The 17,965-nt window shown below is 38.1% G+C and overlaps 1 protein-coding gene across 3 annotated transcripts in view; it reads right to left on the bottom strand.

Moving 5' to 3' along the window:
• Positions 1–17,965, bottom strand: part of LOC134356860 (ERC protein 2) — an 878,083-nt gene that overhangs the window by 853,305 nt on the left and 6,813 nt on the right. For all 3 annotated transcript variants that reach the window (XM_063068069.1, XM_063068071.1, XM_063068070.1), the window contains exons 3-4: positions 10,631–10,802; positions 3,236–4,071 (exon numbers count right to left, since the gene is read on the bottom strand). In XM_063068069.1, the coding sequence (XP_062924139.1) occupies positions 3,236–3,916 (681 nt within the window). In that variant the 5' untranslated portion in view covers positions 3,917–4,071; positions 10,631–10,802. The remainder of the gene's footprint in view (positions 1–3,235; positions 4,072–10,630; positions 10,803–17,965) is intronic.

The following is a 17,965-nucleotide window of genomic DNA, read 5'->3' as shown; positions in this document are numbered from 1 at the left end:
TCCAGATGCAGAGGGAGGTACTGGACTCAGGATCTAAAGGTTGTCGATTGGTATTGAGGAGATGATTGATTTTGAACACCGGGCTGTAATTGATAAACAATAGCCTGATTTATGCCCGTATTGCTGTTGAACAAGTGCTCAAAGCTGAGTGGAGAGCCAGTGAGATTGCATGTGGACCTGTTGTAGTGGTATACAAGTTGCAGCGGATCAAGGTTCTTCCTCGTGCAGGAGTTGATTCCAGCCATTAACGACCTCTCAAAGCACTTAATTACAGTAGATGTGAGTGCTACCAGGCAATTTTTGGAATACTGATACAGGTTGAAATCTAACATTCTCACCAGTGTCCTGAACAGTGGTGAAAATAGTAAGAGAACAGAATAGATCTGAACATGTAAAACAAAAGCATCAGATGACTTGATATCATAAAATTTAATAAATCTATTTTTTCACATCAGTTAGAATGGCTTGTTGACTTGATTTTCTAGGTATTTTAATATGCTTTTGAGTTGCCCCTTTCTCCTTATGAGCCCAGCCCAGATTAGATGTGCAGACTGCTAAAGCGAAAAAAAAACACAGGCTATACTGGCTGTCAGATGCTGATATTTCGCTCATGTGCACTACTGTATTGCAATGTTTTTTCCATTTGAACAATGCTCCATGTAAGTAGGAAGACACTGCAATCAAGTTTTTTCTGGCTGTAATCTGCTGTAGTCAGATTATTTCTGTTGTAGTGGTCCTTGTTTATCAGCTGTGCTGTTGCCTATGCGGGACTCATGCAGTTTATTCAAAACACACAAGTGTTAGATGCCAGTAACACAGACCTTGCACAGTAGTTACCTCCAAGGTGAGCAGAAACCCAACTGTAGAGAATGTGTACCCAGTTACATAATCCTTTGTTCAATTCTTAAATTTCATTTTATTCCACGCTGAAACACACATACTAAAATTGAACAATTTGAATTAAATAATTGAACCTTAAAGATCTACAATTTTCTGTTTTCCCCCCCATTTTGATTGTAATTAATCTTTTTTTCCTGAAGTTTTTTTTTAATTTTTTTCCTTTAAAAGAAAACTGCTAAATATAAATATGTTCAGACTTCTTTATCATCAGAGAACACCTAATAAAATTTTAGCAAACGTAGCAAGGCTGTTGAATTTTAATTCCTAGTGATGTGTATGTACAAAAATTGATTTTGAACAAAATTTAAAATATACGTTATTTCAAATATTTTCATATGAACTGTTAAAATATGACTATCTTAATTAATGAAAACCTTCCCCCCCCCAAAAAAAAACAACAAAATGTGCATGGAGAAAATCAACATCTTTTGCCAGCAATGATTCAGTAGCTCCACTACTGACTAAATCTTGAAGGACATGACTGCCAAATTGATTTTTATACCACCTGCCACAGGCTCAGTGTGAGGGTTAAACTTGCATGTCTTCATCCTCATCCTTCCTGCTGCCACTGCATCCTTCCACAACAGAACTGACAAAATTTAATTCCAGATTGTCCTCCTGTAGATTAAATCCCCTCCTCATAATTAAAACACAAATCATCCTGTGAGGTACTTCTGACAGATTCAGATAAATCATAGTAGTCACTTTATCTTATGCTGCCACCAACAGGTAATGGTCAGTCCAACACAATTTATAGTCCAGACATAGTCATCTCTCCATTATTAATGTCTAGACAGGGGACCAACTTACTTAGGGGCAGTTTAGGAGAGCACGCCAAAAAAACACACCACTTTACCCAAACTATACTCAAAATAAGCAACAAACAGGTGAAGCTAGACAACATGGATGATAATCATGATGAATACGCCATGGAATATTGTTGGAAACATTGGCAAGTTCATTGCCAATGTTTCCAACAGTAATGGATGATAAAACAACTCATTAGGGAAGTCTTTTAGAAACCCAGCAAATGAGCACAAAAAGCAGAAGAATTTGTCCCTCACTATCAAGTAGATAACCTAACTTTGTCCACACTTTCACAGAAGCCAAGCTTCAGCCAAAATAATTCACTTCATAAAATAACATCAAAAAAATGCCAAGTGCACCAAAGGTCAATGGGTCCTGATAACAATTCTCCTGCAATGAAGACTTGTACTTAGCTGTTCATCAAGGCCTTCTGTTGAAGTAGCTCTACAGCTTTGACACCAGCCCAAGAAGCTGGACGGTTGCCAAGTGTTGCAAGGTCCACAAACAGTAGGACATGTACACTTCAGCTAATTCCCAGTAATCATCCAACAAAGCAATAGAAGCAATTGTCAATAATATGATTAACTTAGCAGTTAATGCCCATTTTGACTCTGCCTGAATTACTGAGCAAATTTAGAAGATTGATTCCAACATAAATAAACTAGCTAAGCTCTAGAGGCAAGATAAAAGTGACAACAGTGAAGCACCGAAGAAGCCCAAGTAAAATTGAAATCCACTTGAAATTAAAAAAAGGAGCATTCCAAAAGCTCAGTATCAAGCTCAATAAAACAGCCAAAATTTCTGCAGACCAATCATGTCACCACTCTCAGCCTCTTGCGTCCCACTCAACTTCCCCACCCTTACCACACAGATTTTGTTGTACAAGTTCTACACTACCTAGATTCACTTCAATGACCTTCACTTCCCATGGTCAGGGAGGTGGATCATCATTCAGGGTTAGGTTAATACATTGCAAGTTAAATTCACATGACGCAAATGTTAGACCAGGACGATCTTAAACATAGTGGTTTAACAATCAGCACCAGCAGTGGTTTTCATATACTGGGTATCTCCAGCCTTTGAATCCAATTAAAGAGACTCCACTGGAAAAGTCGACTGTCCATTTCCTTCCATAGATACTGCTCAAGCCCTGAGTTCCTCTTGTACTTTATTTGCTGCTCCAGATTCTAGTATCTGTAATCCCTTGCATGCCTCTCACACACACACACACATACACACACATACACACACACACACACACACACACACAAAAGTGTGTGACTAAGTTAGAACAAGTAACAGGGAGATCTCAGGCAGTGGGAAATAACATTCTGGTGGGTGGGGTCCAGTGCTTCCTATGATCTATCTCACCAAGTAGATTGGTAATAATGTTGCTGTCACAGAGACTGTGGACCTCTGTTTCTAGTAGTTTATTTGCATTTTAATAATTTTAGGCTTGGCAAAAATCTCTAATCTATTATCTAAATGTTTTAAGAAAATAAAAAACGGATTATGAAAACAATTGTACCTGACTTTCCTCGTGAGACACTCTCATCTGTTCTTTCAAGACTGACATTCTGGCGGCTTCTTCTTTCCTCAACACTCGTTCTTTCTTCAGCTCAGGGCTCCAGAAGGTTTTGATGCTGTTCATTGATGATCCAAGCTTGGTGTCTTTGATTTCCAGTTCCTTCCGGAGTGCCTCGTTCTCCCTCTGCAGCTCTTTGAGCTGAGCCTGCAGATCAACCATGGTGTTATCACGGACCTGCCTCAAGGCGGAGGGCACTTGGTGGTGATGGTGGTGGTGGTGAGAGGATGGAGTGATCATGGCACTGTGCTGCTGTTGGTGATGATCGCTGAACGAGAGGGCATCTCCTCCGGGAGGAAGCCCTGCGGAGGCGATGTTTGGACTGCTGCCCATGGCCGTGACACGGCCTCCGTAGGTTGCCCGGTTAGTCGCTCGGCCCAGAGTCATGGTTCCCTTGGGAAAACTGGTGGAGGCGACTCCCTCGTGATCACTCAGGTACATGGGTCCAGAGGTGGCGTAGGCAGCGTTAAGAGACTGGATGTTTTCCATTGACAACGTTTTCCCTGCCCCTCCTGTTCCACTGCTGTTTGTTCGCCGGTGGCCCAGCCGAGGAGACCGCGGAAGTCGGGGGGACCTCGAAGGGCTGCCTTCCACATGGCCCACTGCCCTGGAGCTTCCGTACATGGCGAGTTTGGCTGTATCAAAAAGCAAATGTAAATAGAGAGCAGACGCAGGAATCGCCGTAAGAAGGTGCAGTCAGTCGACACCTGCTGCCTGTCGGAGCCGGTTACTGCATTGCCACTGGTGGCAGGAGACAAGGGCTCACCCTATTCTCTGATCTGGAACACGAAAACAAAAGGGGAAAACAGAAGAGAATGTTAATCATATTTGTGGCAAAATAAAACTTAGATTAACACGTGCTGATGATAAACATAAAAAGTATCCGACTGGTACAAAATATCATTGTTTAATCTGTAAATTATATTGGATTCACGAAGGATCGTTAACAGGTTCTAATCAAACCTGTGAGCGAGAAGTCTATGAAATTGAAGTAACAAACGTATCTATTATGCCTTACAAAATTAGTTAATGCAATGAAATCTAAGTTGTAAGGCTCTGGTCTGGAGGTGATCGTTACATCAATTGATATCCTTATTTATGTAAATATTTGCCCATCACTCTGTACTTGCTATTCTTTTTTGGCTTCTAATTAATTAACCTAAAATTTCAGAAGCTGGAGTAAACCACAGATCTCTTCGAGCCTGTTCTATTTTGATCAAAGCAATTTTGGTCTCAATTCCTGTTTTCCAGCTTTGCATTTCCCAACAGGTGAATAATTTTTCAGCCTTGAAAATACTTAAGTGCCCAGGCAACCACAACTGAAAAGAACAGAGAACTTCAAAGATACACAATGCACGAAAAATTAATTTTAATGCTGGTTGCTTTCCTGGGACCACTTCCTCAAACTGTTCCCTCTTCAATATAAACAATAGCCTCACAGCACCTATCCTTCCACCCCCACCTCCTCCCCGCCCTGCAGATTTCTTTTCTCTGTTTTGAGATGCTTTATTCTTCAGATTGGCTCAATCTTTCCTCACAGGCAACTTCCTCACACAAACGTCAATTTAGTGAATCCTTGGGCATGACCCCCAATATTAGAATACCCCTCCTCAAATGAAAGACAAAACTGTATTGAGTACTCACCACACAAAACGCCAAGGCAGCAAGGCTTTCTCATTGTACATGGCACAAGAATACTCCTATTTCTCTTATGAGCAATTTGAAATAGTCCCATCTATAAATAATAACACTGTTGCATCTTTCATATTTCTTCTCATGACACTCCAATTACCATTACTGATCCCAGAGGCACCCAGCGTCACTTCATGCCACCCTGAACCTAACTTAATTCGTTTCTACTGTTACATTCTGTCTGTTAACCAATCCTCCATCCATATTATCTTCAAACTGTAAGCATTCCTGACACGTGGTGTGATGTCACATCCAAATACTCAGCATCTACACTGCACCTCCGGTCAGCTCACCTACTGGCTTTCCTTTGTCTATCCTATTAATTATATCTGTAGAGAACAAATACATTTTGTTAAACATGGTTTTCCTTTCATAAAAGCAACTGTGATATCAGAGTATTTTTGTTATGACCTGGGTTCAGTATCGATCTCCAGTGCATGTTCTTGTTGTGCATGCATGGGCTCCTACTGGGTGCTCTGGCTTCCTTCCACATCCCAAAGATGTTCTGGTATTAGATTAGTTGGCTACTGCAGAGTACCGCTTACCTATGGTTAGTTGGGAAAATCAGAAGCTTGCAAGAGAGAATGGGTTATAGAAAAATGTGGGTAAAGTTGGATTGTTTTCAGAGTTGAAATAGACTTGATAAGACAAATGGCCTCCTCCCATAGCATAATTATTTCATAATGACATTTCAAAATGTTATCACTTTTTAATAATTCCAGCTTCTTATGTTTAGCTGTGATCTAGCAATCCCTGTTCCTTTTTTCCACTCTTCATTTCTTGAATAGCAATATTGAGTTTATCGCATCCTTATTGATGAAATAGCAACTTAAAATTGTCTCTTTAAAATCCTATATAAAATTTCCAGAATCTCAGCCTCAATTCTGATTCAGAATCAGCCTCAACACTGACACATGTTGTGAAATTTATTGTTTTGCAGCAGCGCATTACATAAAAAATTACTGTAAGTTACAATAAAAAATAATAGTGCAAAAAGAGAGCAAAAAATGAGGCAGTGTTCATGGGTTCATAGTCCATTCAAAAATTTCAAGATGTTACTAAAACATTGAGCGTGTATTTTTAGGCTCATGTACCTCCTCCATTTTGGTAGCAGTGAAGAGAGAGCGTGTTGGTTGTAAGGGGCATTATGATGGATACCACCTTCTTGAGGCAACTTGGAGATGTCCTTGATGGTGGGGTAGTTAGTGCCCATGATGGAGCTGGCTGAGTTTTACAACTCTCTGCAGCTTCTTCCTTTCCTGTGCATTGCTGCCTCCATACCAGACAGTGAAGCAATCAGTCAGAATTCTCTCCAAAGTACACCTATAGAAATTTGCTGGAGTCTTTGGTGACATACCAAATTTCCTCGAATTCCTAATGAAATATAGCCACTGGCTTGCTTTCTTCATAATCTCATTAATATGTTGGGCCCAGGATAGATCTTCTGAGATGTTGACACCCAGGAACTCGAAGCCGCCCACCCTTTCCACACCCTCGATACGGACTAGTACATGTTCTCCTGACTTCCCCTTCATGAAGTCTACAATCAATTCCTTGGTCTTACTGACACTGAGTGCAAGATTGTGTTGTTGTGACCCACTCAACCAGCAAATCTATCCCACACCTTTACACCTCATCACCATCTGAGATTCTACCAACACCTGCTGTGTCATTGGCAAAATTATAGATGGGGTTTGAGTTGTGCTTACCACAGCGTTGTGAGAGTAGAGAGAGTAGAGCAGTGAGTTAAGCATGCAACCACAACGATTCTCCTAGCATATGACCCACAGAGAAATCTGCAAGCTTTTGTTTGGCCTTTTGCTTATTCCCACATCTAAAGCAGTGCACCATTGATATATGTACCCTCAATTGCAAAGGCAAAGAATTTCCTCCTTGAATTTTTGTACCTCACCTCCCTCTCAGCTTTCAAGACTCACCTTAAACCCTAGTTCTGTGACAAAGGTTTTCAGCATCTGCCCTGATTTCTCCTCAACTGTCTGTGTAAAAAAAATTGTTTAATAACACTTCCAGTATTTGTAAGTGCCTTGGGAAATGTTCCTACATTAATGGTTCTATATAATACAATATTATGACTAATGAGCAGGTCTAATTAAGTAACTTGAGTTGGTTAATTAAATCTGGCCTTGTACTCTCAACAGCTCGAACTGTAATCCTTGGAGAAATAATCACCTTATGCCTCACCTCTTCTTTCTTAGCCAATCATGCTTTCTATTTAACCTCTCATTTTTGTGAGTACAGTCGTCCCTCCTTCTCCGCGGGTTCCGCATGCGTGGATTCAACCAACCGCGGATCGGGAAAACTCGGAAGTTCTCTCTCCAGCACTCGTTGTATTAGCATTTTTTCTTGTCATTATTCCCTAAACAATACAGTGCAACAACTATTTACATAGCATTTACATTGTATTGGGTATTATAAGTAATCTAGAGATTATTTAAAGTATACGGAAGGATGTGTGTAGGTTATATGCAAGTAGTACGCCATTTTATATAATGGACTTGAGCATCATGTTTTTTGGTATCTGCGGGGGGTCCCGGAACCAATCCCCCAATATAAGGAGGGTCGACTGTATATATCCAAATCAAAACAGGCCACAACTTTTACACTCCAGTATTAAAATTGAAATATCCCATCCTAATTGTTGATGAAATCGATCTGTATCCTGTTATACATTTCTGCCTAATTGATCCCTTTAGCACTATCACAAAATACCACCATTAATAAAAATGTTCATCTTTGGAAGGACCTGGGGAAAAAGAAAAACCCTTTGGTGAGGGTAATAGGAATTCTAATTCCACGAGAGGGCCATAGAAAGGTAAAAAGTACTGCTATGAACACAGCAAAGTGACATGCAGCTATTGACCTTAACATTACTTCCCATCTCTGGTTAAGATCTGAGAGGGGAGGGAAAAAAGGTTATTGAGAGGATATTACCTGCCAGTTCTTTACTGGGTGAAATTCAATAACATAATCTCAATTCATTATCATACTGGAGCAGACATTATCTTGGTTGGCAGTTTATTGTGTTCATTAGTGATGCTAACCTGCTTATCAATGGTACATCAATGAGGTGCACATCCAAAGATAAGATTTCAAAAGAAAAGAGTCTCTTTAACTCAAAGATCATTCCAGCCAGTCTGCTATTTTCTGGACAAAGGGACATGATGCTCCTTAACTTCTGTCACTGATTGCAAATCCCCCAAGGTTTTTAATTTTTGTTTTCCCTTCAATTTTTAAACAATGCAGTGTTATTAGAAAACTTATTTAGCAAATCTTGCACTTTCAAATACAGTAAGGGATATATATCTGAATTACAAAGTCTGATTTATTAATGTACCAAAAGACATTCTGTTCTCCCATTGTGCAGCATGCTTCTGCAGTCAGAGTTGTCCAAGATATTTTATGACAATCAATCTACCAATACACCTCTTTTCTGGTTGGTTGCCAGTGACTAGTGGTGTGCCACAGGGATTGGTGTTGGGACCACTTCTTTTCACTTTATAGCTCAATGATTTGGATGATGGAATTGATGGCTTTGTGGCCAAGTTAGGAGATTATATGAAGATAGGTGGAGGGACAGGTAGTGTTGAGGAAGCAAGGCATCTTCAGAAAGACTTAGATAGGTTAGGAGAAAGGGCAAAGAAGTGGCAGATGGAATATAGTGTAGGGAAGTGCATGATCATGCACTTTGGTAAAAGAATAAAGGTGTTGCCTATTTTCTAAATGGGGAGAAAATTCAAAAGTTAGAGGCGCAAAGGGACTTGTGAGTCCTCGTGCAGGATTCCCTAAAGGTGAATTTGCAGGTTGACTCGGTGGTAAGGAAGGCTAATGCAATGTTAGCATTAATTTCAAGAGGACTAGAATATCAAAGCAAGGATGTAATACTGTGGCTTTATAAAGGCATTAATCAGACCACACTTGGGAGTATTGTGAGCAGTTTTGGGCCCCGAATCCAAGAATGTATACACTGGCATTGGAGAGGGTCCAAAGGAGGTTCACGAGAGTGATCCCAGGAACGAAAAGGTTAACATAAAAGGAGTGTTTGATGGCTCTGGTCCTGTAGTCACTGTTGTTTAGAAGAATAGATGGGGAGGGGGGAGAATCTCATTGAAACTTATCTAATATTAAGTGGCCTAGTTAGAGTGGCTGTAGAGAGGATGTTTCAAATAGTGGGGAAGTCTAGGGCCAGAGGCCACAGCCTCACAATTAAGGGACGTCCATTTAGAACAGCGAAGAGAAAATATGTATTATGGAATGGCCTAATTCTACGCCTATGGCTTATGGCTTTTGGGAAAAAAAATATTTTACTGAAAATTTGACTCAAAACTTGACTCATGATGTTAACAAGTTTAATGTCCAAATTCAAATGTTATTTATTGTAGTCAAGATGAGAAATTATGCTGTTTATGCAACAAATTGCCAGTGCATGTGCTGTGTACTTGCAATTGGCATGTCCGTATTTTGCTATTATATGAATCGTTTTGCATTCCATTTTATTTTTCTAGCATTCAAGTTAATGCAAAAGGAAGTCCAGTCCAAATTTTAGACAGTTGTTCTTATGCCTAGAGCTACTGAAAGAATTTTTCACTGTGCATAGACTGACTACTTACACTAAAGCTACAGACAATATTAACATACCACAGACACTGTTACAGGATGGAGCCTGTCCAAGTTATTAGTCAGTTATTTAGACTTTTCAACAAACAGAACTTTTATTTCTTGACTTGTATTGGAGTTCAAATTCTGAAATCCAAATATAAAAATCTGAAGCAAAGAATGCTTGGACATGCATAAAATATATTGTTTATTCAGATAGATTCTAACAGGAACCACTCCATCTATCACTCAAAATATGATTTTCCAAAGCTCTATTCCGCCATCCCCCATGTCCCATAATTCTGCTGTGATGCTTTGTGATTTTAAAGGCACTGGACAAATTCAATGTTGTTTCTTATCCAAGTAGGAAAAATGGAGTTATCAAAATCTATATTATGCCATTCCGAGTGTTCAAAGCAGACTACTAAAACAACCATGCGGTTAGTATTTTGAAAAGTGATGGATGGTAGCTCTATTTTCTAAAATATTAAACTTAGAGAAAGTTACAAACCTTCAAATGATCTCCTTTCAGCCTCATTCAATTGATTAAAGGGCAAGTGGGGAAAAGAATCAGGACAAACTGTTTCAACAATTTTTTATATATATCTGAGGAAGTTAAATTGAAAAAAAACTAATAAAAGTAAAACAGTGAATATAACTTACAGGAACTTAGTAAAATATCCTAAATTGTATAAAGTAACAAATCCACAGGGAGCAAAGTTGAAAGGAGAAAGGCAAAACTTTGTGCTAAATGGGGAAATGATTAGAGTGCATAACAATTCTGAGTACAGGTGGACACAGTTTTAAGTTTGGCATTTCTATTGTTCATTTTTACTGAATGACTTACAGAGCAATACAGTGCTAATTGAGTAGTACAGTCAGTACAGTGATGTGGCAAACAAAAGATGAAGAATAGGCTCAGTTAGAGAAGGGAAACTTGGCAGAAAAAGTGCAATATTGTGTGTAAGGGAAGCAAAAAGAAAGATAATGTGAATAAACTGCTGAAATTTATTATTAAAAGAAATCACTTACCAATTAGATAAAATGATCTGCAGTTATGTCTTGCCCCAGTGAGGCTGATCCTAGAGGCAAAGCATCCAAAAATCTCAATTTATTTTACTGGAGAATGCTGAATTGCAGTTGAAAATGCAGGTTCAATGCCAAAAACAAGCAGCCCAAATTGTACGTCCTGTATCTTTATTTTCTGGAAAACAAAAACAAACAGCTCATTGATAAAGCTTCTCAATATTTTTATAATTATGAAAAATATTTTTTCCATTCAAATCCCAAAAACAATAATACACTGGAAAGCAAGTAAAACTACATTTGCTGGAATCTGAACCAACAACAGAAATACTAGAGGAACTGAGCAGCATCTGTGGAAAGAGAAAATTGTTAATGCTTCAGTTCAAAACCCCTTGACCAGAACTGAGGACGTGCAATTTCTTTCTTCCTCCGTTCTGATGAAGATGGGAAGTGTTTACCTCTAGATAGGGAGAAAGGCATGCATAGGTATTCTCAACATGGTCTCAGAGTACAATATTACTGAAAAAAGAAGTTTACTCTTGCACTGAAATCCTCTTGCAATAAAGGCCAACATACTCTTTGCTTTTCTGATTGCTTGCTGAGCTTGTATATTAATTTTCAGCAATCTGTGTACAAGGTCTTTTTGAACACCATTGCTTTTCACACTCCTAAAATAGATGTGTAAGGCAGCATCCATCATCAGGATCTCTCACCACCCAGGTCATGCTCTCTTCTCATTGGAGTCATTTTGAAGGTGGTAATGAGCCTCAGAGATAACACCGCTGGGTTCAGGAACAGTTATTACTCCTCAGCCATCAGGATCCTGAACTAGAGGGGACAGCTTCACTCAACTTCACTTGCAGCGACACTGAACTGTTCACAGAACCCAAGTACTTTCTTTCAAGTGCTCTTCATCTCCGGTTTTCAATATTTATTGCTTATCATTATTTCTTTATTTTCTTTTTGATATCTGCCATTTGTTGTATTTTGCACACTGGTTGGTGAAGTCTTTCATTGATTCTATTATGGTTATTGGATTTATTGTGTATGCCCAACAAGAAAATGAATCTCAGCATTGTATATGGTAATATATGTGTGCTTTGACAATGTTTACTTTGAACTTTTCATACATTTCCTCACATAACTTAACATTTACTATATCATTACTTATTCACAAAGCCTCTCTGCATTTCTCTCAACACTCAATTTCTCTCACAATTTGTATCAGCGGCAAATTTGGAGATATCCCACTCAATGCAAGTCAATGATTAAAACTAAACAGCTTGGGCCAACAACAGTCCCCATATTATCTGATCACAGCTCCCCAACCCAGAAGTGACTCATTTATTCCTACACTGCTTTATGTCCATTAACCAACCCTTAATCCAAACCAGCATGTTATCCACAATACAATACACTCCAATTTACTTAAAGAATAAAAAAGTCTTCTGAATAAATTCCAAATACATCACATCAACTGGTTCATTCTCAATTATTTATACTGTTAGAGCCGTAAAAAATTCCAGATTTGTCAACATGATTTTTCTTTCATAAATTCATGCCCAATCCCATTCATCTCCAAGTGTCCCATTACCACATCATTAACGAATGCCAGCATAGTTATAAATAAAATTCAACACCCATTGTGTGAAATTTAACATTTTAATTTGAATAATAAGACAGAAAATAAATTGGAGGACCCAATCTTAAACTATTTACAAGAAAAGAAGGATTTAAGGGTACAAGTTCAAATATCTTGAAACTGAAAGCCATGTTGAGAAAGTGATACGAAAAAAAAATCCTGCATTGGATCTGGGGATTTCAAAATATAGACAATAAAAGATAAGAGCATGGCTGTCATGATGAAATTTCATATCACATCGACTTTTGAATCTGGATTTTTGAACTTTTCAAGCCAGCATATTTTGCACCTCCTTAAACACCCCTTTTAAAAAAAAGCAAAGATACTCCCACAATTAAAAACATTGTGGAAGGGCAATAAATACTGCCATTTGCTGTGGTCCTTGTATCCTTTTCTAAAATTAGGATGGTATGCCACATGCAGTCAGTGCTGTTTGCAGGGACCCATTGCTTTTATTATTGCTAGATAGTAGAACATGTACCATAAGTTTGGGGAAGCATTGCCGAGGAGGCTGTATAGCATCTTGTAAACAGCCAAGTACCTACAAGTATTAACGTGGCAGGTGCAGTGCCGATTAAATGGCTGCTTTGTGCCAAGATTCAAGCGCTGTTTGAACAGCAGCTATCCGACAAACTGAAGAATATTTTATAATAGTCCTGATTTGTGCATTGCAGATGGTAGAAAGGCTTTCAGCCGACCTGCTATTATAGTATTATTATGTAATTGACTCAGTAATGTTTCCAGTTAGTGATATCAAGGATGTAGATGGTGAGAAGATTCAACAATGGTGGTGTCACTGGATGTCAAAGGGAAATGATTCTTTCTTGCTCTAATTTTAATTAACTGGCACTTAATCAGAGGAGAGAAAATGTCTAGCATTAGAGCTACTCCATGTTGGAATCTTAATTCAAGAATAAGAATTTTTAAAATTGAGTTGCTGAAGGGAAAAATCAAGATTCCGAAAGGCAAATGCACTATGCGTTCATCCACTAAATAACTCAATCTCGATCATTTGATGTTTTACTCGAGCCTTTCAATGTAGGAGAGTGTAACTTTGAAAGGTGACAATGCACAGAAATATCAAAAATTAAAATGAGAATGTGTGTGAAAGAAGTAGCTACCAATCTGACAGATTTTTAGCATTAGTCCTATTTTGACAGAACTTAGTGGATCACTACATAAACTTCCTAACCAATTTGTTTTATCTACTACTTAAAAGACCTCTATTTTATAGACAGACATTCCAGAAAAAAAGAGGAAAATCATAAATATTTAATCGCAAAAACGAACTAAAAGATAAGCAGAAACTGTCATAAGGAATTAAAATTTCTGATACTGGCATTATAAATATTTGATTTGTCATTGAAGACATCAAAAGGCAATACCTCAAGAAGGCAGCAACCATCAATATCGAGGACATAGCCTCTTCAAGTTACTTCCATCAGGTAAGTGGTGCACAAGCCTGTGGACCCACACTCACTGATTCAGAAAGAACTTCTTCCCTTCTGCCATCAGATTTCTGATTGGTCCATAAACAGAGGGGAGGAAATAACAGAGGTGGTGTGGGAGAGAACAGAGGTGCAGTGGGCGTGCTGGAATCCATACTGGGTTGGGGGCTGACCACTCCAATTGGTGCTGCTCTTCAGTGTTTGCTCCTTGGAGGATTAGCTAGATTGCCTGTGACTGACAAACTGATTTGCTTTCGTCTGCTGAACCAGTGTGAGATGAGGAACTGCTGCATACTTGCTCTTGCGGAAACATGGCTCCAGGACAACATCCCATGCACCATCAATCTTCAGGCCATGCTACTCAGGGACTTGTGCTAATATTTTTTTGTGACTACATGTGCTATTGTAACTCTGTGCTGTAGCAGTGTATGTACTGTACTTTGCACCTTGATCCCAGAAGAACCCTGTTTCATACAGCTATGTACATGTGTATGGTTGAATGGCAATTAAACTTGTTGAACCTCATTTTTCCCTTCTTTTTTAAAAACACTAATTTTGTAATTTAGTCATTTTATGTCTTTGCTCTGTACTGCTGCAGCAAAACAACAAATTTCACATCATATAACAGTGGTAATAAAATAAAACCCGATGCTGCTGCAGTAATAATAAAATTGATTTTGAAAGGAATTCGCATTCATATTTGATTTCAAGAGAAGCTAAGGAGCTAAAACAGACAAAAAACATTAAGCCAAATCTTTTCAAGCAAGTGACTGGAAATTTTATTTTCAAAATATTAATAGTTAACATTTTAGGTTTAAGAATGAACCAACAGGTTATTATGCTTGTTTAGCAAAATGTGGACTGCATTTCTACTTAAAATCTAAAATTCTGACCTTATTTCAGCAAAGTACTGAAGCTTGTTTCACTCTACAATTGAAACAGTCCTTGGCAGATTCCATCTATGTTCAACTATTTAGCTTGACTTAAACATCTCCTAGTCTGCCACATTGACACTTACAGGATGTATAGCCAATTATAAATCACCTCACTGCTGAGTCGCTGTTTAGACCATATCCACATTATAAGAATGGTGTTTCCCTTAAAAAAAGGAATATCACAATGAACTTGCCTACAAACAAAAGGCAACAAAAAAATTCACCTTGACTTTATTTAATTATTTTTCTATCATTAATGCACTGGGTGAATTTTATACCAAATCAAATTTTTCACACACTAGTTTGCAAATTCTGTGAAGGCGATATTCCATTAGCTGTATAGCCATAATACGAGGGTTATCTCTATTTAAAATATTTTAAATGAGCAAGAGGGCGAGCAGTAGAAACAAGTCAATTGAGAAATAGTGTAGTATTAGCTATCTTATGACTATATGAAAGCTTTTTATAAAGTTGGAGTTTACCAAAAGAATTCAAATATTATTGGATTTTACAATGGTTTAAAACTATACATATTATAGATATCACAGACCAGTGAAAGGGCTGTTCAATTCAATACAAGAAAATGTTGAAAGGTCACCAATTATAAAATGCCTTGGTGAGACTACACCTGAAATACTATGAAAACATTGGTCTTCTCACCAAAAAGCATGTTCTTGCCATAAAGGAATCGCAGCAAAATGCATCAGGCAAGTTACTGGGATGACAAGGACTGTTTCATGATTAGGTCAAGAATACCAATCCTCTATTCCCGTAAGTTCAAGAGGAATGAAAGGTAACCCTGTCAAAATAAAGTATTATTAAAAGTGCTCAGTAGCATTGACTCTGGTGAAGAAATTTTGCCGACCAAAGGTTTAGAACAAGAAGCTCAAAATAAGATGTAAAAACTGAAAGGAGAAAGAACTACTTCAATAAAAGGGCGGTGAATTTTTTGTAATTCTTTTTCACAGCAGGCTGTGGAAGCACAGCCATTGATTACTTGTTAAGCAATTTATTTTGAGACTAAAATATATGGATATTAGAAGAAACAAGAATAGAGCAGGAAAAAATAAGAGCACTCTACAGAGGTAGAATAGCCATGATCTTGTTGAATGGCAGAGCTACCTCAAATGGCCAAATTTCTTTTTCTGCCTTCAATTTCTTTTTTTAAAATAAGAATCAAATCAACATTGTATTGAAACGGCAATTAAACAACTAAACTCTCGATTCTTTTTCTTCTGTACAGGTGCAGGATAATTCAACTCCTACATCGCACACATAAGCAAATTACAATTAAGAGTATACACATGTGCTTAAACATCTGTCCTCGTCCTATTTAACCTTTGCCACCTTTCACTGAAAATGCAAATGCTGTTCCACGGAATAGCAGAGTTGTTTGAAAGTAATTAAATTAATCATTTTTTTTAAAAAGCATTTGTATTTCCATGAGGAGTTTCAAAGTTAGAGTAATACAAATTTTGTCTTAGCCATACAACTTATTATCATTCATTAGTAACCAATTTTGGTTACTGACTTTCATAAAAACACTTTTCAAATTCTTAACGCTGGTTGTGAAAATCCATTAACCAGATGAAGAAAAAAATTCCAGTAGCACCTCTTCAGATCAGGTTCCAAACCATTTAGAAGCCATGTCTAACACATGGACAAAAGCCAAAAAGAGACTTGATATCATTCCTTAAATTTCACTCAAGATTTGATTATCTCTGCAACCAAAAACTAGAATTCATGCATAATTAGCCATGGAAGATCCCTAATCACATCAGTTTTTGTGAAGATCATAGAGAGACATACAAGTAAAAAATGAACTGTAATTTGTTTTCAAAATTGTCAATAATCACCAAAGCTATTGTCACTGCTGAAACCACTGTTCACTCCATCGGCATGACACCAAGGTTAAGTTTTAAATATTTCAGCAATTTAAAAAAAACTTCTCCTGCTGTATTCAATATTTTTGCAGATATCTACATCAATAATTAGTTCTTTTATTTAAAAACCTCACCCTTGCATTTTTTCCCCTTTAATTCAATTCCCTTGAACAAAATTACTATTGAAACTGTACCCCCCAACTCGTCAGACAGCGTTTCATGACCTCAACACTTGCTAAGAGATTTTCCATATGTCATTTGTGTTTATTTTTGCAAATCAGTTTAAATCTGTACCTGTTGGCCATAAACTCTTCAGCCAATAAGAAACAGCAAGTCAAAATCCTCTGAACCATTCATCATTTTTAAACAACCCTGTCAAATCTCCTTTTTGCTTTTCTTTCCCCCTGCAAGGAGAGAAAATCCTCAGCTTCTCCATTTTAGCTACATATCAGAAATCTCTTTACTCTGGAACTACTGCAGTAGATGCTCCTTCCCCCTCAAGAAAAAAAAACGTGCTCATGTGCTGATGAGACCAAGAAATGAACATAAAACTCCTAAAATAATTTCATTCTCCTATTTTCTGACTCCAGATATCTGTATCTGTTCTTTAGAGATGCTTTCCCCAAAAACATCTTATCCACCTCTGTCAAATTTCTAAAGGGACCATTCCCTGATTCACTTTTTCAGTTTTATCAACACCCATTTCCTTTCTGGCACAACTATAGAAGATGCAAAAGTTGCTCCTCTCACCACTACAGAGGCCTTCTATTAAGTGCTGAACAATTCCTTTGCAATTCCTCTACATCAGGAAACCTCAAGCATGCTGCTTGATAGTTCTGCAGAACATCTCCATTCAGTCCTCAAGGATGACAATGAGCTTCTAGATGCTTGTCACTTCCATTCTCCATCCCACGTTGACCTCTCTGTCTTTGCCCTTCTCACTGCTCAGTCATAGCATAACATGCTTGAAAAGCAACAATGGTCCAACATTGTCTGATTTCGGATAGTCAACATGACTTTGAGGGTAGGTCATACCTCACAAGCTTGATTGAATTCTTTGAAGATGTGACAAAGCATAGTGATGAAAGTAGAGCAGTGGGTGTGGTGGATATGGATTTTGATGAGGCACTTTATATGTTTCCGCATGTGTAGATTCAGAACTGGATTGCCCAGAGAAAGCAGAGGGTATAGATCGAGTGTATTCTACCTAAAAGTCAGTGGTTAGTGGTATTCCACAGGGATCTGCTCTAGGACCCCTCGCTCATTGTGATTTTTAGAAATTTAAATGAGGAAGTGCAAGGGTGGGTCAGTAAATTTGCAGATACACAAAGGTTGGGAGAGTTGTGGATAGTACAGCTAATTACAGCCCTCAGAGCTCAATGAATTCAGCAAGTTCAAATAACCTGCCTTTCAAGTTAATGTCAGAAACAGTC

Source organism: Mobula hypostoma, chromosome 15 (genome assembly GCF_963921235.1).
Source record: "Mobula hypostoma chromosome 15, sMobHyp1.1, whole genome shotgun sequence".
NCBI classification, from domain to species: Eukaryota; Metazoa; Chordata; class Chondrichthyes; order Myliobatiformes; family Myliobatidae; genus Mobula; species Mobula hypostoma.
Note: the sequence above shows the minus strand (reverse complement) of the source record. Positions and strands in the feature narration are given on the sequence as shown.